The 22,743-nt window shown below is 44.1% G+C and overlaps 1 protein-coding gene across 2 annotated transcripts in view; it reads left to right on the forward strand.

Moving 5' to 3' along the window:
- ptprn2 (protein tyrosine phosphatase receptor type N2) overlaps positions 1–22,743 on the forward strand; it is a 1,069,199-nt gene that overhangs the window by 282,518 nt on the left and 763,938 nt on the right. For both annotated transcript variants that reach the window (XM_063044415.1, XM_063044416.1), the window contains exon 3: positions 10,256–10,369. In XM_063044415.1, the coding sequence (XP_062900485.1) occupies positions 10,256–10,369 (114 nt within the window). The remainder of the gene's footprint in view (positions 1–10,255; positions 10,370–22,743) is intronic.

Genomic DNA, 22,743 nt, shown 5'->3' on the forward strand with positions numbered 1-22,743 from the left:
AGTAATTGAATCTGGTGACATGTGCCACATATAAAATCAGAAAATGCTGGAAACATTGTGTCTGTGGAGTGAGAATCAGAATTAACATTTCAGGTGAGAGACATCTGATGAAGGTTAGCACGACAGTGGCTATATTTCATTAGGAGCTTGAGGAGATTTGATACGTCACCAAAGACACTCACAAATTTCTACACGTGTATGATGGAGACCATTCACACTGGCTGCATCACAGTCCGGTATGGGTGTGGGAGCAGGGCTGGGGTTGCTACTGCACAGGTTCGAAGTAAACTGCAAAAAGTTGTAAACTTAGTCATGGGCACTAGCCTCCATACTATCCAGGACATCTTCAAGGAACAATGCCTCACAAAGGTGACATCCATCATTAATGACCCCCATCACTCAGGATAGGCCCTCTTCTCATCGCTACCATTAGGAAGGAGATACAGAAGCCTGAAGGCACACACTCAACAATTCAGGAACAGCTTCTTTCCCTTTGCCATCCAATTTCTGAATGGACATTGAACCCATGAACACTACCTCGCTACTTTTTTTATTTCTATTTTTGGCACTACTTACTTAATTTAACATATATACTGTATATATACATAATGTAATTCAGTTTTTTCTGTTATTATGTATTGCATTGTACTGTTGCTGCAAAGCTAACAAATTTCACGACATATGCTGGTGATATTAATCCTGATTCTGACATTTTAAATCTGTTTCTCTTTCGACAGCTGCTGCCTAATCTCGTGTTTTTAGCATTTTCTGTGTATAAAGATGAGAGATGTTTGTTGTTTATCCTCCAGCATCAGAGGAAGAGCAGTTTAAATGTCATGCCTCAGTGCTGATGTTACATAATGTCCAGTTAATTTTAACTTACTGTTCATTCTTTCTCGCTTTGTGTACGAGTTGAAATAGACACCATAAGTATGGTGTCGAACTGAGTTTGCCTCAGTTATTTCTTTCCAACACTTGAGCCTTTAAAATGAACTTCCTGATAATATTTAGAATGTGAAGAGGAATTGAACTGGTAATATGATAAACACAAGAGATTGTGTAGCTGCTGGAAATCTTAAGAAGCACAAACAAGGTTCAGAAGGAACTCAGCAGGCCAGCAGCATCTATAGAGGGGAACACACAGTTGATGTTTCGGCCTGGAAGGAAGGGGCCAGAAGCCAGAATAAGAAGGTGCGGAAGTAGAAGGACTACAAACGGGCAGATGAGGATGAAAGTGGGTGCGTGGGTATGAAGTAAGAGCCAAGAGGGGATAGGTAGAAGTGGCAAAGGTCTGTTCTCTCCCAACAGATTATTTCTTCTTCTTTAGTTCTTTATCTCTTCTACCTATCACCTAGTTTATTATTTCATTCTCCTTAGCCTCCCCACCCACCTGGTTTCACCTATCACCTGTCAGCTTATACTCCTTCCTCTCCTCCACCATCTTGTTCCAGCTTTGGGCTCCTTCCTTACCAGTCCTGACGAAGGGTCCTGGCCCAAAACATTTACAGTTTATCCCCTCCATAGATGCTGTCTGACCTGCTGAGTTCCTCCTGGTAATATGATAAAAATGAATTTGATATTGAAATTAATTAGGAGGAAATCAGGTGACAACCTAATCTGAAGCATTAGAACTGTAGACAAAGCCATCTTAGATACAAATGGGTTTAATACATATTTGGTTTCCAAGAGAGGGACTGGATTAAGAATGAAGGGTGAAAGAAGCTTCTTTCAGTTGATTAACTTTGCCATCTAAAAAACCTTGTCCTTATGTAGTGGTGTGTGTTGATCCGATACAAATGACCTGAACATTTTGAGTGTCAAGGAGATGTAGTGGTAAGCGTACAAGCACAACAGAGTAACTTAAGCCAAATTTATTATCATCAAACAGAAGGCACAAATAAACTACACTAAATGCTACATAGTAAGTTACAAAGATTTCCACAAAGATTTCAAGGCTCATGATTCGTAGTCTCCCCTTGATTGTCGCTGTTGTTGGGGGATCTCCAGATCGTGAAACCACCCGGGGTCCGGGTCCTAGGCACCGATCGCAATTCCTCCAGTCTAGGTGAAGTCCCAAGAACTGAGGGAAAGGTGCCTCAGCAAATAAGGGTTAAATCCACAAGCATAACGAGATACACAGGGATAGACAAACATTTTGATCTTTTGTTTTTGTGCCACTAACGCAGCATGATTTCTTTTATTCAAGCAATTCATGAGTTTATCAACAGACGTCCTGTTGGTACTGCTGTCTGAGGCCAGAAAGAATCCAGTTGCTATCAGCAAACATTTAACAGATCTCCACTGTTTAACTTGTACAGGCACCTTCATGCTGTGAACTCACAAAGAGTTAAAGTGTCACTTGGAATTGTTCAGACTTTCATCTAATATTTTACAAAATTTAATGCACCACCGCACACCTTATAAATGAGCTATTTGGCTTCCATTAAGGGGAGAAGAATGCACTGGCTTCAGCAACATTTAGGTAAACTTGGGATACTTTGCCAAATAATCAAGTCGAGTACCGCTAATTGATAACTCTCGTTGTGTGTGAACAGTTTGCAACTCACACATTCCCCAAACAAGATTTCAGGACCATAATTACAAATCAACATTAATGAATAAGACAACACTCAGCCTGAAGTGATTGTGTGGGTGTGAAAACTGGCAACAATTTGGGAAATCTTCCTTCTGCAGCTTGTCTGATTTTCAGGAGGGAACGTTGGAGGGTGAAAAAAACAGAATGCTGGGGGAAATCATCAGGTCAAATAGCAACTGTTGAGGTAATAATTGTATCTTAAAGTTTCAAGCCATGACACTTTATTATTTGTGGACGATACAAAGCTAGGTGGAAAGAGCAGGTAATGTTGAGGAAGTAGAGAGTCTGCACGACTTTGACATATTCGGAGAATGGGTAAAGAAATGGTAGACAGAAATCAGTGTATGGACATGCATTCTGGTAGAAGGAATAAAGATGTAGACTGCTTTCTAAACAGGGAGTTAATTCAGTAATCATAGGTGCAAGGGAACTTGGGCATCCTAGTGCAGGATTCCTTGAAGGTTAACTTCTAGGTTGAGTCAAAGGGTAAGAAAGGCAATTGCAATGTTGGTATTCATTTCAAGAGGACCGGAATATTTTTTGGAGAACACTCTAAGGGCCAGATCACCTAATTCTGCTCCGATGTCTTATCGTCTTAAAGAGGAATAATAAACCAATCATGATGGAATTGTGGAGCAGACTCAATGGGACGAGAGGTTAAATTCTGCTCCTATGTCTTGTGTCTTCTGATCTCCTAAAAGCAAGGATGTAATGCTGAGGCTTTATAAGATATTTGTCAGACTGCACATGGAGTATTGTGAGTGGTTTTGGGCCCCTTACCTAGGAGAGGATGTGCTAGCATTGGAGAAGGTCCACTGGAAGTTCTTGAGAGTGATCCCGGAAATGAAAGGGTTAACGTATGAGGAGTATTGGATAATTCTGGGTCTATACTTGCTGGAGTTTAGAAGAGTGAGGTGGTGTAGTGGACCCAGCCGGTCGGTGGTGCAGTGGACCCAGCCGGTCGGTGGTGCAGTGGACCCAGCCGGCCGGTGGTGCAGTGGACCCAGCCGGCCGGTGGTGCAGTGGCATCACCACTGGACTTTGAGGCGGATGGTCCTGAGTTCGAATCTGGCTGGGTCCCAACCTGAACAGCAGCAGCAGTACCACCTGGGTAATTAATGGTGGTACCTGATATGGTGGAGACTGTTAGATAGACACACAGAAGTACAGTGAATGGTCAGATACGGATCTTATATAGACAAAAGAGGTTTAATGTAATTCCACATTGTGTTCAGCACAGGCATCATGCACCAAAGGGTCAGGAGGTGTCCCTGTATTTTATTGTTCTATATTGCAGTACATCGGGAATGAGATGGAGGCTGGAGGATGATAGGAAGAACGTTGGTGTATCTCCTCCCACCGTTCTTACTGTAATGATACATTCCCTTTTTCTCAAATAATCTGTCTATGCCATCCACATCTGTTCTCAAGATAAGGCTTGCTCTTTAGGGTTTCTGAAATGTCCTCCTCCATCCAGAAATGTGGTTTCCGGTCTGTCAGAGTTGATGGAGACTTCACACATATTTCCCCCCTTTTCCCTTATGACTTCTCTAACCCTCTCTCCCCAGGCAGAACAGCAATATCAACACTCTATCAGTCCCTGCTCCTAACACATCATCCTCTGCCATTCTTTTCTGCTCCATTTCAATCCCACCAGCAGACACATCTTCTCTTCCTTTTTGCTTTCCGCAGGGACCACTATCTTTGGGATTTCCTCATGAACTCATTCTTACCTACCCACCCATCCCTGTCCACTGGTATTTTCCACTACAAATACCACCTCCCCTCTATCACCATCCAGGGACCTAAATAGCCCTTCCAGATGAGACCAAAGTTCACCAGCACCTCCTCCAACCTGGTCTACTCCCCTCAGTGCTCACCTTATGAAACCAAACATTGACTAGGCAACCATCTGCAGAGAACCTACGCTCTGTCCACAATGGACATTTCAGGGTTCCAGTGGCATGTCATTTTCACTTTACTTCCCGCTTCAAAACTAACTTGCTTATCCTAAGTCTTCATCATTGCTGTGGAGAGCCCAAACTCAAATTGGAAGAATATCTCATATTCGGCTTGGGCAGTTTACACCCCAATGGTGTGAATATTGCATTTCCAGAGTTAGGTCTGGCATCTCATCCCTGTCATTCCCTTTCCCCACTCACTCACCTGCCACCCAGTTTTCTTTCTGCTTTGTTCTTTCCTCCTGTTTCCCCATACATCTCCCTTCCCTCCCATTCTCCCTGCCCCCCAACCACCCAGCCCAACATCTCCCCATCAGGTCCCGTCTGCCCATCACCATTCCCCACCTGATGCCACCTACCATCTACCAGCCTGTGTCCAGCTTCTTGCCCCATTAACCACCCCTCCAACCCTGTATACTGCTATAGGTAATCGTTCCTTTTCCCTCTCAGTCCTGGTGCAAGGCCCCAACCTGAGGTGCCAATTTACAGATTTTGGCTCCATGCCATTTCATCTGTGAAGATTTTCCAGGGTTTTGTTCGTGATTCAGTATCTGTGGTCTCATCCATGGATTTCATAAAATTAACATCACAGCAATGAACAATTATGTTTAATGTGTCTTTATTACCAGTCTTGACCTCCTTGCACCACCTCTCACTCCTCCTCACCTGAACTTCCTGACAAATCCCTCTATACTTTCTTCCCTCATTTCGTTTCCCGTTCAATGTGCTATCCAAACACGTATCCCAAGCCCAGTAACACATTGACTACATGTCCTTTCATCATGAATTTTCTAGGGAGTGAAGGACTTTCATTTTTATGGCACCTATCACAGTCACATCATGTGTCAAGGTACACCACAGTCAATATGGTAATTTTCAGGTGTAGGCAACAAAAAAACACATAGCTATGTCATTATCCTTCAGAATAACACCATGTGACCTTTAATGTGTACTCAGGAAAAAAAAATCAGCACTTGGTTCAAAGTCTCATCTGAAATTCAGATTCTTCATTGCACTATCTCTTCAAGTCAATGGAATATGAATGCATCTGCTCTGACACAGAGTTAAAGCCCGACACGCACCAGATCACTGCCAAGTTCTCTAGGGTTCTAAGTCTGGGAATTTTATTATGCATTTTATTAGAGGATGACATTTTATTTTCTTACTTTGAAATCAGATGAAATTCTTGGATAGATACCAGTATTTTGGTTTTCAGATCTCATCACAGCCTTGGTTCCTCCATGGATCAAAGAGCAGAATTTCAGAGTTGAGGTGTGAGTGACTGCCCTTGACGTTGAGGTAGCATTTTATCTGAATGCAGCTTCAAGATGTCCTGGTAAACCTGAACTCCAAAGCAAAAACATGCCAGAGAATGGAGTTTTACCTCACACAAAGGAAGATTGTTGTGGTGCTCAGAGGTCAATCAGCCTAGTTCCAGGACATCACTGCAGGAGATTAAGGAAGATGAAAAAGCCTGGGCTTTCCCAGATGTCAAAGCTGAGGCCATACCTACTGTCTCAGGCACATCCAAATGATTACAGGGTCCTAAATATTTCCTACATTTTGGTTAATATTTAAATTGTTGCATTGTAGAAAGGGCCAATATATTGCAGAGAGAAGTAATCAGAAACTAGGTGTTGTGGTGTGATGTTGCATTGAACTCAAATCACTGGGATCCAATCCAGACAGTCCCATTATTAACGATAAAATACAATACTGTACTGATCCTCTCATAGTCATAACACTTAACAGCAATCTTTTAAAATATATTCACCATCAGAACTCACTGAAAAGAAACCTCTATGTGTTTTATTCCTAATTACAAGCCAGAATAATTGTGACATAGTTGCAAGCTTTCCTTTCATCTCTTTTCTGAATTCACTGGATATCCTTGTCCCGTCAATTTGGTTCTAAAACAAGAAGCTTCGAGTGGAACTGACTTACCTGCTGCTTGTCCTGTCCACTGAAGCATACAAAATGGAAGCTGGAGTAGGCTATTTGGCCTATTGGCAGAATATAGTACTAATGGTAAGACTCTTGGCAGTGTGGAGGATCAGAGGGATCTTGGGGTCCGAGTCCATAGGACACTCAAAGTTGCTATGCAGGTTGACTCTGTGGTTAAGAAAGCATATGGAGCATTAGCCTTCATCAGTCGTGGGGTTGAGTTTAAGAGCCGAGAGGTAATGTTGCAACTATATAGGACCCTGGTCAGACCCCACTTGGAGTACTGTGCTCAGTCCTGGTCGCCTCACTATAGGAAGGATGTGGAAACCATAGAAAGGGTGCAGAGGAGATTTACAAGGATGTTGCCTGGATTGGGGAGCATGCCTTATGAGAATAGGTTGAGTGAACTCGGCCTTTTATCCTTGGAGCGACGGAGGATGAGAGGTGACCTGATAGAGGTGTACAAGATAGTGAGAGGCTTTGATCATGTGGATAGTCAGAGGCTTTTTCCCAGGGCTGAAATGGCTAGCATGGGAGGGCATAGTTTTATGGTGCTTGGAGGCAGGTACAGAGGAGATGTCAGGGATAAGTATTTTATACAGAGAGTGGTGAGTGCGTGGAATGGGCTGCTGGCAGTGGTGGTGGAGGAGGAAACGATAGCGTCTTTTAAGAGACTTCTGGATGGATACATGGAGCTTAGAAAAGTAGAGGACAGTGGGTAAACCAAGGTAGTTCTAAGGTAGGGACATGTTCAGCACAGCTTTGTGGGCCGAAGGGCCAGTATTGTGCTGTAGGTTTTCTATGTTTCTTTGAGCCTCTTCTGACACTCAATGCAATCATTGCTCATAGACTGTCTCAGTATCAGATTTCCACTTTCTTCCCATACCTCTTGATAACATTTATGGTCGCAATGTATCCAAATGTGTGGCATCAAAACATTCAGCATTCAAATCAACTTAAATAGAGTCAACATTACATAAATATAAACAGAATTTGTTGGCAGTTGGCTGTAGATAAAGCAAGATCAATAGCAGAATCAGGTTCATTACATGTGATATGGTGTGAAATTTGTTGTTTTGCAGCAGTATTCAGTGCGTAGACATTAAATTACTGTTCATTACAAAATAATTAGTGTGAATAATGACGTAGTGTTTATGGGTTCCGACTGGGACCATTCAGAAATCTGATGGCAGAGGGGAAGAAGCTGTTCTTGAAACATTGAGTCTGGGTCTTCAGACTATTTTACCTCCTCCCCGATGGTAATAATGAGAAAAGGGAATGACTTGGATGGTGATGGATGCAGCCTTCTTGAGGTGCTACCTCTTGAAGATGTCCTAGATGGTAGGTTGGGTTGCGCCCATGATGGGGAAAGCCCCAGCACATCTTCTTTCTCAATGTCTATATGCGCAAGCTCTTCAGTCCACTGTAAGTCATCCTTGCAATTGCCAAGGTCTTTTCCCTGGTGAATACTGAAGCAAAGTATTCATTAAGTACCTCCGCTACCTCCTCCGACTCCATGCATACTTTTCCACTATTGCAACTGATTGGGTCCTATTCTCACAAGGCTGTTCCTCTTACTGTTCACAAACTTGTTGAATGCCTTGGGGTTTTCTTTAATCCTGCTCACCAAGGCCTTCTCATGGCCCCTTCTGGCTCTCCTAATTCCATTTTAAGCTCCTTCCTAGCAACCTTGTAATTTTCTAGTGCTCTACAGTACCCAGTTTCTTGACCTTTCGTAAGCTTTTCTTTTCTTCTTAACTGGATTTTCTACATACCTTGTACACCATGGTTCTTTAATTCTACCGTGCTTTCCATGCCTCAATGATACATACCTATGCAGAACTCCATGCAAATGTTCCCTGAACATATGCCACATCTCTGCCATGCATTTCCCTGAGATCATCTGTTTCCAATTTATGCTTCCAAGTTTCTGCCTAATGGTACCGTATCATATTTCCCCCTACCCCAATTAAATGTTTTCCCAAATTGTCTGCTCCTATCCCTGTCCAATACTTTGGTGAAGGAGATAGAGTTGTGGTCACTACCTCCAAAATGCTCTCCCACCAAGAGATCTGACACCTGACCAGGTTCATTTCCTAATACCAGACCAAGTACAGCCTCTCCTCTAGTTGGCTTATCTACATAGTGCGTCAGGAAACCTTCCTGAACACACGTAACAAACTCTACCCCATCTAAACCCCTTGCACTAAGGAGATGCCAAACAATACTAGGAAAGTTAAAATCTCCTATCACAACAACCCTATTATTATTGCACCATTCCAGAATCTGCCTCCCTATCTGCTCCTCGATATCCCTTTTACTATTGGGGGGGGGGGTCTATAAAAACACCCAGTAGATTTATTGCCCCTTTTCCTGTTTCATTGCACCTCTGTGTAAGTACTCAGTAGCCATTTTGTGAGGTATCTCCTGTACCTAATAAAGTGGCCACTAAGTGTATGTTCATGGTATTTTGCCCATCCACTTCAAGGTTTAATGTGTTGTACATTCTGAGATGCTCTTCTGCACACCACGGTTGTAATGTGTGGTTATTCCTTGAACCAGCTTGAACCAGTCCGGCCATTCTCCTTGTACGTTTATCATTACAAAGACGAGAAAGTCTGCAGATACTGGAAATCCAAGCAACACACACATAATGCTGGAGGAACTCAGCAGGCCAGGCAGCATCTGTGGAACAGAGTAAACAGTCGACATTTTGAGACAAGACCCTTCATCAGGGCTCACAGAAATGGTGCTCACTATATGTTTTTTCTGTTTATCGCACCACTCTCTTGTAAACTCTAGAGACTGTTGTGCTTGAAACTCCCAGGAGGTCAGCAGTCTCAGAGGTACTCAAATCACCCCATGTGGCACTAACAATCATTCCACAATCAGAAACCGTTAGGTCACATTTCTTCCCCATTTTGATGTTTGTTCTGAACAACTATTGAACCTCGTGACCACATCTGCTTGCTTTTATGCTTTGAGTTGCTGCCACGTCACTGGCTGATCAGATATTTGCATTAACGAGCAGGTGTACCTAATAAAGTGGCCACTGAGTGTATACTTGTGCATGTGGTAATAAACTTGAGTTAAACTCAACTTTGAAACACTTACGGGTCTTTATAGTTATCAGACTATTCTACAAATGGTTGTCTTTTACAGTGTTCGGCGGCACTGTGCATTTATATTCCAATCTAAAATATTTCTCCTCTTGCCACATTGATTAAATTAATTTTATTCATGCAGGCAGATTGTGAGCTGCAGTGACATCAATGTTGTAATAAGCCCAGCGAGTCAAGATTCTTGCAGTCGTCTTGTGTGGGGAGAGGATAAATAATAAAGTGCAATTTATATTCCACACTTGACCATAGCTGACAGCTCAAGCAGGAATGTTGTGAATATGCTGTAATTAGCTTTGTGACTAGTATATTGATCATCTCCCAGTGCTCCTTTCTGAGTTTTCAATGACTAATTCAAACTAAAATCATTAATGTTAGGTGACAGTGCTTGCTTTCAAGCTTGTATATGCGTGTCACTTTGACACACTTAACCCCTCTCCATGCATTAAGTTCTGCATCGCTATTTATGGAGATTGAGTTCCTATACGTCAACTTAAACTGAAAGGTCCTTCATTTTGTGTGATGATGAATATGTGACGATGTGTTTTATTCCCCTTTCTTCATGTAGACAATGTTATAAGAGGCATATAGAACTTCAAACAATGACTCGGTAAGCTTCCTGTTGTTTTTTGCAGATGGAATATTTGGGAGGTGTGAGCTGGTCACGGCGATAGACGTATTCAAATACGAAGTTTTGCCAAACGATCTTCAGCGCCTCCGTGATATCCTACAGGAACTGTCCCTTAAAGGTACTCATTAAGTAGGATGTTTGTCTTTTTAAACAGCAGCTTTTAATATGACTCCAGTTATGTGTCACCCTCTGTTGGGTTGTTGATATATTTGGCAAAAGTCACATATATCCTAACAAGTCTAATAACTTTTCTAAATCACTTGATTGGTTGTAAAGCACTCTGGAATGGTCTGAGTAGTTTGGAAATTGCAATATAAGTTTAAAATCTTCATTATGTGTTACAGAGAAATGAAATTTGAAACAGTTACAGTATCTGATCAGCATCTATGTGGCTCGTGCATTCATGCTGCTGCACGAAATAATTGACTTAATCATCATTGGATTTAAATACTGCTTGACAGGTGAAAACAAGCTGATTACCAGCTGAGTGAATGACACTTCACTATGTCTGAACAAAGGCTGCTCAGCTGCGGGAACCCACCAGTTCCAGGATGAGGCAGGTCAGGCAATCCATGGATGTAAGCAATGAATAGCCAAATTAAAACTAGTCAAAATTAGCAATGGCATTTTAGTAATAAACAGTTTGAGAATTTGAACTCTTGGCTTTCAACTAACTGCCTAGCATGTAGACCATTAATCAAGCCCTATGCAATAACTTCTCTCAAAATCAAGCATGGCTCTCTGTGCTAAGCCCATGAATAAAAATCTGGTGATCACAAACAGTAATGGAAAGGCAGCTAATGACCAGCATCTGGTACAAATTCACTGACTCCACAACCAACATGGATACATTTCCTCTGTAATTGGAAGTTTTCATCCCAAGACTGTTAGTCGCTTCCACCCTGGTTCCTGTAAGAAGACAGTGCCATTTTACATACATCCTTTGGACCACTGAGGCCATCAGCCACCCATTACACTAATCCTAATTTATTCTCCTCACAATCCCATTAATCCATTCTATCCTGTTGATTCTAATGCTTTCCTACAAACCAATCAGTACATGTGCGTTTGGGATATGCGAAGAAACCAGAGAAACCATGGGAAAACTGGCATGGTCACAGGGAGACCACGGACAGCACTGGAGGTCAGGGTTGATCGTGGGTCACTGGGACTGTGAGACAGTAGGTGCGCCGGTGCCACCTCTGTCCCCCTTCCTGTAATATCTCCAGTACAATTGTTCTGCCAGGGTTGCCTTTTATACCAGTTCTCCTGAGTTATCTTCCTTTTCACTCACCCAAGGATTCTCCTCTGTTCTGGAGTTCTCCAACTCTCTTCCCCTATTTCAGTTCACATTCTCCCAGAACTACAATAGATCCCTTTGTCCTCATCTCCCACCACACCATGTTTTACTGTTGTCAGTTCTCTATTTCCCCCAGATTGACCACGTGTTGGCGTGTGGCCGAGTGGTTAAGGCGTCGGTCTAGTGATCTGAAGGTCGCTAGTTCGAGCCTCAGCTGAGGCAGCGTGTTGTGTCCTTGAGCAAGGCACTTAACCACACATTGCTCTGCGACGACACTGGTGCCAAGCTGTATCGGCCCTAGTGCCCTTCCCTTGGACAACATCAGTGGTGTGGAGAGGGAAGACTTGCAGCATGGGCAACTGCTGGTCTTCCATACATCCTTGCCCAGGCCTGCACCCTGGAAACCTTCCAAGGCGCAAATCCATCATCTCACAAGACTAACGGATGCCTGTATATATCTTTCCCCCAGCTTGTGGAACTTGGCCACATCTGCTTTTAATATTCCTTTGTGAATCCCTGATTCAATAGATCCATTTAGTGTCAGAGAAATGTATGCAATATACATTGTGAAATTCTTGTTCTTCACAGACACCCACGAAAACAGGAGTGTCCCAAAGAATGAGTGACAGTAAAAACGTTAGAACCCCAAAGCCCCCCCACTCACCCTCCCATTCACAGACAGCAGCAAAGCAACGACCCTCACCCACTTCTGCAAAGAAGCATCAGCACCCTTCGCCCGCCAAGCAAACAATAGCGAAGCCCCCAAGAAATACCATCTTCTGCAATACAACAAAAACTAATCGTTCACTCGACAATTTGACACATCACAGGCTCTCTCTCTCTTTCTCTCTCTCTCTCCCCCCCTAATAAAGGGATAAAGGGAAAAAGAAGTGTCCCCTTTCACAGCAAAGGGTGAGACATAACAAAACAACTTGCTGATTTACGGTGTAAAAAGTCTGTCACGCAGCTTTTTTTTCTAGTTCTCCAACCAGAGAATCGGCAACAAACTCTCACCCACCAATGAAAGAAAGAGAGAGAGAGAGAGCGAGAGCACGCGATTTACCAAGTACGGAGCCTCCAACAGCCAATCCGCTGTTCCCAATATTCCGTTCTCTCCTGCGACTCTTCATTTGGTGACACTGGCTTAGAATTGGCCCCACCACAGGGCCACGAAACCTCGGAAACCTGAAGGCCTGCTTGCCTTCTAGGCCGCATCCTTCGGATTTTGAAAACTGGCTGGTCATGAGCCCCTGGGAGTGAGTCCCACCAGTGCAAAGAGCCGAAGTTTGAGTGCAACTCCAGATCAGGGTCTTCAACAGAACACCATCCCCCCTGCAAAGGAAAAACAAAGACATCAAAGATAGAAATTAAGCTGTTCTCATTGGTGAACTCAAAGGTGTCGCTATTGAGCACCATTGTAACTCCGCCTCATCTATGAAAATCCACTGCTTAATCACCCCAATGTCCCTTCGCAAAGCACCTTTGTCCCAAAGCACAAGAAGTGCAGCAAATGCCCTTTTTCCCCCAATTAAGACAGCTTCCAGATGCAGCAAAGCTGGGCTTGCACAACTTTCGAGTGAGTATCAACAGCCTGCTGGAGGAACGCGGTGGGCCAAGCAGCATCTGTGGAGTAAAGGAACTGACAATGTTCTGTCAACATGGTAGGCACACTATGTTGGTGTCAGAACATCCGGCAACACTTCCAGGCTGCCCCCGACACATCCTTAGCATGACAAACACGAGCAAATCTTCAGATGCTGGAAATGCAAAGCAGCACATACAAAACTCAGCAGGCCAGGCTGTCGACGTTTCTGGCCAAAATGGGACTGAGGGGAAAATAAAGGATCTGCCATGATTCAGTGGCAGAGAAGACTTGATGGGCCAGATGGCCTAATCTGCTCCTATGCCGTATCGTCTAATGGATGAGAGAGAAGCCCGGAACAGTGGCAGCAACGAGGACAGGGACACCAGGTACCTCTGCATGGTGGAAAGTGTGGGGCGTAGAATGTGGCAGGACAAGCAGTCAATTGAATGTGAGTACCTGGGGTCCTCAGTGGGTCCGAATCGAGAAGCTTGAAAATGGATCATGTGGCACAAGATGGCAGCAAAGACAAGTTTCCAGGAAGGGTACGTGGCTGTGGTAGCGGGTCTTTAGCTTGTGTTGCTATTAACACTAAAGACACATTTCACTGTATGATTCGATCTACACGTGATGAATCATTGAATCTAAATTTGAATTAATTCTTTAGGTTCAAACTCTGCATCAGGAGGTTTGATACTGCAGATTCCAGCATCTACAGTCTGTTATGTCTCCATTATTTCAAATGATGTATTGATTTCTTGTGTTGTGGTTTCCTTCAAAGACAACGCACATTGTGTGACCACATTGCAGAAGAGATTCGTTCTGTCCTTAGGCTGAGCTTACAGTCACTTTAATTCTCGTTTCCATTCCTTCTCTGACCTTCTTGTCCTTGGCCCCTCTTGCTATCCCAGTGAAATATTTTACCACTTTAAGTCTTTGTTCACAGTGGGTCAGGCAGTATCTGCAGTGGGAAGTGGACATTTTGGGTTGAGGCCCTTCATCTGGACTAAAGAATCAGAATCCAGATGAAGACCCAAACATCGACTGCTGTATTCCATGCGCAGGTGCTGAGTTATTCCAGCAGTTTGCATCAAGCTCCAGATCTCACCATCGGCCGCCTCTCGTGTCTCCACTTGGAGTCGTCGCCACTACTTTCTGACCCCTCGACAATGCATTCTAAGGGTGCCAGGCACTGCAGCCAATCTCATGGGATACACATTCTTCACTTTGAACCTTCATTTCCTCAAGAAGTATTTACAGATACACCATAAAGAAGTGCCCTGTATGGATGCATCACAGCTTGGACTGGCAAATGCTCTGCCCAAGGATCTGGTTTTAATTCCTGTCACTGTCCGTAACAAGTTTGGGGCTTCTCCCTGTGACCGCGTGTTTCCTCTGGGTGCTCTCATTACCTACCACATTCCAAAAGTGTACAGGTTAGTAGGTTAATTGGTCACGGGTGTAATCGGATGGCACAGGCTCGATGGGTCTGGTAAGCCTGTTCTCATACTATATGCCTAAATAAACGGAACAAAATAAGACTCTATAAGACAGTACAATCCCGTCTATCAAGGAACCATCCTCCCCTTCAATGGCTTCATCTACACTACACTTCAGCCTGCTTTAGACAAACTGACAACAGAATCAAGGACCCTCCGCCCTGGGTCATTCTCCCTTCTGCCTCCTCCCATTTGGCAGAAGATACGAAAGCTTGAGAGCACGTACCACCGGACTCGAGGACAACGTGTATACCAGAGTTTTCAGAGTCTTGAGTGAACCCCCCTCACAGGCCAAAGAAGCAGATTTTATCTCCCAACCTACACTGTTTCACTTTACTTGTCTATCTGTGTAACCCTCGGGTTGGGCCGACGGCGTTGGTCGAGGGGAAGACAGCCTCCGGCCCCACCAAACTTGTGAAATCTCGTTTGTGTGGACGCTGTGTGATGTGTTACCCTGTTACGCATCTTCTCTCTTCATCTCTCACCGACAAAAGACTGAGAACATGTCCTCTCAGACATACAACGAAGAAACAGCACTCCCCTCATTGGATGGTGCACGTTCCAAAGCCCCCGTTATCTCTAATCATAACCTTAACACTGCTGCTGCTGAGAAACCATTATGTTAGCAGTGAAACATTTCCCAGGGCGTTACACTCTTCCCCCTACCAAGTTTAGTCATTGCCCTCATGACTTTGAGATAATTTGCCCACAAAGTCCAACCCAGGTGTAAAAGGCAGTGACAAAGCTCCCCACAACGGTAAGGGCCACACTCTGTTCCCCCAGTGCTGCATAGGTCAGCCTGTCCGGTGGTCTCCTAGTTCTCTGAGACCTCTGTTCCCCCTTATCCACCTCTTCATGTTCCAACACTATTGGGGATACTTCTGGTCTCCCTTTTTGACTGCTGACCAAATGGTACCGATGCCCAGGTCACCTCGCTGAGCAGCTTCCACTTCCCCAGGACTCAATTCCGGGAACTGGTTTGTCTTCATAGCAGTCAGGGTACAGTAAACTTGTGGAATGCCACCATCAGGAGCTCCCAGTTGATCCAGTGCTTGAACCTGCCCTTGCCTTCCGTCCGCCTTCACCGTGATGGCAAACTGGCACATGGCCTTCACCCCCGGGACAGGAATGCTTTCCCACTCTTCGTCCCTGACCAGCCCTTCGTGCGCCCGTCGGGGCAAAGCATCAGCATCAACGTTCCTGCTTCTCGGCCGGTACTTCAGGCTGAAATCATCGGCAGACAACGCCGCCAACCACCGATGGCCTGTGGTGTCCAGTTTTGCCAAGGTCAGGATATATGTTGGGGGATTATTGTCCGTCCTCACCTCAAACTTGGCAGCATAGAAGCAGTCACTCACGGCGGCAGAGCAGCAGTGGCTGGAGTTTATGCGAGAAGTGAGGAAGGTGCAAGACAGATATATTCCAAAAAAGAAAAAATTTTCGAATAGAAAAAAGATGCAACCGTGGCTGACAAGAGAAGTCAAAGCCAAAGTTAAAGCAAAGGAGAGGGCATACAAGGAAGCAAAAAATAGTGGGAAGACAGAGGATTGGGAAGTTTTTAAAAGCTTCTAAAAGGAAATTAAGAAGGTCATTAAGAGGGAAAAGATTAACTAGGAAAGGAAGCTAGCAAATAATATCAAAGGGGATACTAAAAGCTTTTTCAAGTATATAGAGAGTAAAAGACAGGTGAGAGTAGATATAGGACCAATAGAAAATGATGCTGGGGAGATTGTAATGGGAGATAAGGAGATAGCAGAGGAACTGAACAAATATTTTGCATTAGTCTTCACTGAGGAAGACTTCAGCAGTAAACCGGACACTCAAGGGTGGCAAGGAAGAGAAGTGTGCGCAGTCACAATTACGACAGAGAAAGTACTCCGGAAGCTGAATAGCCTAAGGGTAGATAAATCTCCTGGACCAGATGGAATGCACCCCTGTGCTCTGAAGGAAGTAGCTGTGGAGATTGCGGAGGCATTAGCAATGATCTTTCAAAAGTTGTTAGATTCTGGCATGGTTCTGGAGGACTAGAAGATTGCAAATGACACTACACTATTTAAAAAGGGGGCAAGGAAGCAAAAAGGAAATTATAGATCTGTTAGCTTGACATCAGTGGTTGGGAAGTTGTTGGAGTTGATTGTCAAGGATGAAGTTACGGAGTACCTGGAGGCATATGACAAGATAGGCAGAACTCAGCATGGTTTCCTTAAAGGAAAATCCTGCCTGACAAACCTACTACAATTTTTTGAGGAAATTACAAGTAGGCTAGACAAGGGAGATGCAGTGGATGTTGTGTATTTGGATTTTCAGAAGGCCTTTGACAAGGTGCCACACATGAGGCTACTTAACAAGATAAGAGCCCATGGAATTACAGGAAAGTTACATACGTGGATAGAGCGTTGGCTGATTGGCAGGAAACAGAGAGTGGGAATTAAGGTATCCTATTCTGGTTGGCTGCCGGTTACCAGTGGTGTTCCACAGGGGTCCGTGTTGGGGCCACCTCTTTTTACGTTGTACATCAACGATTTGGATTATAGAATAGATGGCTTTGTGGCTAAGTTTGCTGATGATACAAAGATATGTGGAGGGGCTGGTAGTGCTGAGGAAACATAGAGTCTGCAGAAAGACTTGGATAGATTGGAAGAATGGGCAAAGAAGTGGCAAATGAAATACAATGTCGGAAAGTGTATGGTTACGCACTTTGGCAGAAGAAATAAATGGGCAGACTATTATTTAAATGGGGAGAGAATTCAAAGTTTTGAGGTGCAACGGGACTTGGGAGTCCTCATGGAGGATACCATTAAGTTTAACCTCCAAGTTGAGTCGGTGGTGAAGAAGGCGAATGCAATGTTGGCATTCATTTCTAGAGGAATAGAGTATAGGAGCAGGGATGTGATGTTGAGGCTCTATAAGGCGCTGGTAAGACCTCACTTGGAGTATTGTGGACAGTTTTGGTCTCCTTATTTAAGAAATGATGTGCTGACATTGGAGAGGGTACAGAGAAGATTCACTAGAATGATTCCGGGAATGAGAGGGTTAACATATGAGGAACGTTTGTCCACTCTTGGACAGCATTCCTTGGAGTTTAGAAGAATGAGGGGGGACCTCATAGAAAAATTTCGAATGTTGAAAGGCATGGACAGGATGGATGTGGCAAAGTTGTTTCCCGTGATGGGGGAATCTAGTATGAGAGGGCATGACTTAAGGATTGAAGGGCGCCCATTCAGAACAGAGATGCGAAGAAATTTTTGTAGCCGGGGGTGGTGAATCTATGGAATTTGTTGCCATGAGCGGTAGTGGAGGCCAAGTCATTGGGTGTATTTAAGGCAGAGATTGATAGGTATCTGAGTAGCCAGGGCATCAAAGGTTATGGTGAGAAGGCAGGGGAGTGGGACTAAGTGGGAGAATGGATCAGCTCATGGTAAAATGGCGAAGCAGACTTGATGGGCCGAATGGCCGACTTCTGCTCCTTTGTCTTATAGTCCATTTCAACGCCAGAAACTCGAACTTGTGCGTGGGATAGTTTTTCTCAGAGGGCGACAGACTCTGGCTGACAAACACAACAGTCTCAACCTGGTGCCCTGATCCTGATACAGGACACCCCCTAAGCCCTCTCTGCTAGCATTATTATGCAGTACATACGGCAAAAGCCAGCACAGGCACGTGGGTCACCATCTCCTTCAGCAACTGAAAGGGCTCTTCACATTCTGCATTCCACCTTGGTCCAAGAGGCTCCGAAGGGCCAAGATACTCTTTAGCCCCATCTCCTTTCCTCCCCAAGGGAGGGTAACCACACAGAAGCTGATTCAGCAGGTGACTCACGTTTGCATAGCCCTTCACAAACCTCCGATAGTAACCATAAAACCTGTGGAACGAGTGCGAAGTGCTGACAGTCTGGGGCCTTGGCCAGGTGGTCACCACCTCTATCTTAGATGGACTTGTAGCTACTCCAATTCTGTGAGACTATGTGCCCAACATAGTTAACAGACGTCTTGCAGAACTGGCACTTGTCCAGGGAAAGTTTTAACCCTTCAGCTTTCAGGCAGCCCAGCACCTTCAGTAGCTTCACTTCATGTTCTTCCAAGGTGGACCCAAACACTATGAGGTCATCCAGATACACCAATATCCCAAGCCAGTTCATATCCCTCACCATTTTCTCTATGACCCGCTGGAAGGTTGCAGGGGCTCCCGATATTTTCTGGGGCATCCCTTTCAACTGGAAGAATCCCAGTAGATATATAAATGCCGTCTTCTCTTTGTCAGTCTCACTCATAGGGACCTGGTAATATCCACTCCTCAAGTCCTGCACAGTGAACCACTTTGCACCACTCAGACAAGCCAGCAGATCTTCAATCCTTGGGACCATATACTGGTCAGGGACAGTACGCCTGCTCAGAGTCCTATAGTCCACACACATTCTTCCTGGCCACTACTATTGGAGACACATAGGGGCTTTGGGACTCAGTGATGATCCCAGCTTCCTTCAACTTACACAAATGCTGCTGCACGTCCTCCCCCTCTGCAGGGGTCAGTCGCCGCAACCTCTCTCTGAACAGGGTATCCTCGGTCACCCAGGTGGTGTGATGAGTACTCTTGGAATGACCCACATCAAACTCGTCAATGGAAAAGACACCCTCTCACATCAATATCTTCTCTATGAACTTCCTCTTCTAACCCGCAGGAACTGGGGAGTCCCCGAAGATGAATGACTCAGTGGTCAACTTGCTCCCCTTTGCAGAGGGTTTTTCCTGGCTTGTCTTACCGGGACGCTAGACATTACCGTCACCGGGAACAGATGTGCCAGGGGCATCCTCTGTTTGAAAGTGACCTCCCTCTTCATAATGTTCCTGACAATCACTGCCAACCTGCTCGCCTGTACAATCATGGGCTTCTGCAGTTCAGGCCTCCCCAGTACCCCAGCAGGAAATCCCGACTCCCCCTCATGGTCTACCAGAGCGTCCGCTAAGAGGGCCTCGCCCTCAGGCATTCAGGGAAATTTGGGGGTCTTTGCCGACAATTTTAACAGTACTTAACAGACGAATTAGCAATTCATCCGATGTACTAATATCTACCCCACTCAACACACACGCATTAGTTACCGGTAACCCTGTGGAGGCACACCACCACTCCACCCTGGCAGCATCCATACCAGCACAGACTTAAACACCCAACTCACTGGTTCAATGCTCAGGGCAATCACACAGATTCAACAAAATCATCCCGGACGATCCCCCACAATTGTAACCCTCAGGTTCAGCTGGTGGCATTGGTCTAGGGGAGACAGCCTCTGGCCGGGGGGCCAAACTCGTGAAATCTCGTTTGTCTAGGTGCTGCATAATGTGTTGCCCTGTTAGCAATCCGTACCACAAAATATCAGACAGGACACCATATGCAATTAAACGATTGAGCTTTATAATTGTTAATTTGACTGTAAAGTTAGTAAAGAAAACAAAAGACAAAGGGCCCATTTTAATGAAAGAGTCTAATGTGCACATTGGAACTCAAGGTTTTCCATCCATTCGTTCCCCATCGATCTCCTCCAAGCTTCGTCGACTCCCAGACCCTCACTTCAAGTCCACTCTGTCCTGCGGTCTACCAACTCTCTCCACTCGCGTCTTCTCTCTTCATCTCTCGCCGACAAAAGACTGAGAACACATCCTGTCAGACACACAACGAAGAAACAGCACTCCCCTCATTGGATGGTGCACGTTCCAAAACGCCTGTTATCTCTAATCATAACTCAAACACTGCTGCTGCAGAGAAACCATTACATTAGCAATGAAACCTTTCCCAGGGCATTACACCTGCAACACAAGACTCTGCATCTTGTCTATTAGACTACCTTAATGTACTTTTGTATGGAATAGACTTTCTGGATAGCACAGAAAGTAAATCTTTTTACTGTATCTCCATACATGTAGCAATAATAAACCAATTCCAATTGGACAGAGGGAAAGTTTGTCTGGATGTTTCCCCTCTGAAGAAATAAATTTCAGGCAAAAACCAACTATCAAGATGAACTGCATCAAGAATATCTCTGCACAGCACAAATATCATATTGCAAGACAAGAGTCCATGGACATCTTGGTCCTGTGTTGTTTACATCTGGTAAATCTGACAGCACCTCATGTAAGACAGATTGCCCTCTGTAAGATGGCATTTATTTCTCTAGAAGGCAATAAAGAAAAGTTAGAAAGGATTTGAGATATACGAGACCTGATAAAGGGTCACAGCCCAAAACATCAACTGTTTACTCTTTTCCATAGATGCCACCTGGCCTGCTGAGCTGTGTGTTTTGCTTGGATTTCCAGCATCTGCAGATTTTCTTGTGTTGTAGATATGGAAAGTTTCTTCCTCCAGTCGGTTAATTTGATCAACTATTCTAGTTAGCCCCCAACCCTGCTCCCTCTGATCTATTAACTCAGTCACTGCCTTGCACTGTAAACTCTTTAAACCAAATTACAATACTGTTTACATTGAAAATACATGCTGGTATTTATGAATTTAATAACGATATTAAAAACTTATTTATAAAGCACTTTTCATACAGACGATGTAGTTTATAGTGACTTACAATGAGATAAAGTGCAAACATGAAAATAAAATAAAAATAAATATGAAAGCAAAAGACTAAGTTGTTAGTTAAAAGCAAGATTAAATATGTAGGTTTTGAGCTGGTGATTAAGCGTGTCGACTGAGTCTGTATCCCTTCTAGTCAAGTATTGAGTTCCACAGTTCAGGAGTGTAGTTCAGAAAAGCTGACCTGCCAATTATCTTTTGAGGATGATTGTTTCAATTTAAGAGACAAACGAAAGAAAACCTGAGCGAGCGAGCGAGCAGGGCTATGAAACATAAACAACCTGTGATGTATTCCAGTCCCGGATCATTAAGAGCTTTAAAAACAAGCAAGAGAACTTTTAGAACAATTCTAAAAGATACAGGAAGCCAATGCAGGGTAGCTAGGACAGGGGTGATACGTTCCCTCATACCGGTTTTGGTTAAAAGTCTAGCGACAGCGTTCTGAATGAATTGAAGTTTGTCAATAGATTGCTTTGGAAGGCCAGTAAAAAAGGGCATTGTAGTAATCTAGTTAATTACATAATTATTTATTCACAATTTATTTAATATCCATACTTTAAATTCTAAACTTACTTTTATATAATTATTTATTCTTAATAATTGTTGAGTGTTGTTATTTTTTGTTGCATGTCATGCTAACACATCACAGCATATTCCTCATACATACATATAGATACAGTATATAGCGAATAAAGTTGATCCTTGAATTCTGGGAACAGCATGAGATATCATCCAGTCAGACCAATGTACTCTAAAAGTGTGAGAGGAAGCTAAAGATAAAGGCAGGTGCCAAACTTTAAATTCACGTGAACTGACAATGGTCAGAAGCATCTCTCTGGACAGAAGCCAGTCAGGGGATTAGTCAACATCCCAATGCCCATTGCTGTGACTGAATCAAGGTTTCAGTGGAGTACAGCCAACATGGTTGGTACAAGCAAGGAGCTCTCTGTTTGTTGGAATTAACAAACTATTTTGAATCAAAAGGGGTCAGAACCTATCTTGAAATCTGTGCTGGAGTTCTGAAAGCAGAAACAGTCAACAGATCACATAGACAGATGGAAGGAGAAGCTATCCTGAAAGTGGAATTTGGATGAGAATCAGAATCAGGTGTATTCATATGTCATGAAATTTGTTGTTTTGTGGCAGCAGTGCATTGCAGGACATAAAAAAAATCAGTTACAAAGGAATAAATGAATATTGCAAAGAAGGAATAGTTCATGGACTGTTCAGAGATCTGATGGTGGAGTGGAAGAAACTGTTCCTAAAGCATTGAGTGTGGGTCTTCAGGCTCTTGCACCTCCTCCCTGATGGCAAGGGCCCTTAGTCATGGATGTCACCTTCCTGTGGTACCGTGTTTTCAACATGTCCTCCGTGGAGTCTGGGTTAGTGCCCGTGATGGAGCTGCCTGAGACTACAACCGTCTGCAACCTCTTTTGATCCTGTGCATGGGAGCCCCCATACCAGGTGATGATGCACCCAGTCCGAATGCTCTGCGTGGTGCATGCAGCGTGCTAGATGTTGCAGGATCTCACTTG

This window comes from Mobula hypostoma, chromosome 3 (genome assembly GCF_963921235.1).
Source record: "Mobula hypostoma chromosome 3, sMobHyp1.1, whole genome shotgun sequence".
NCBI lineage: Eukaryota > Metazoa > Chordata > Chondrichthyes > Myliobatiformes > Myliobatidae > Mobula > Mobula hypostoma.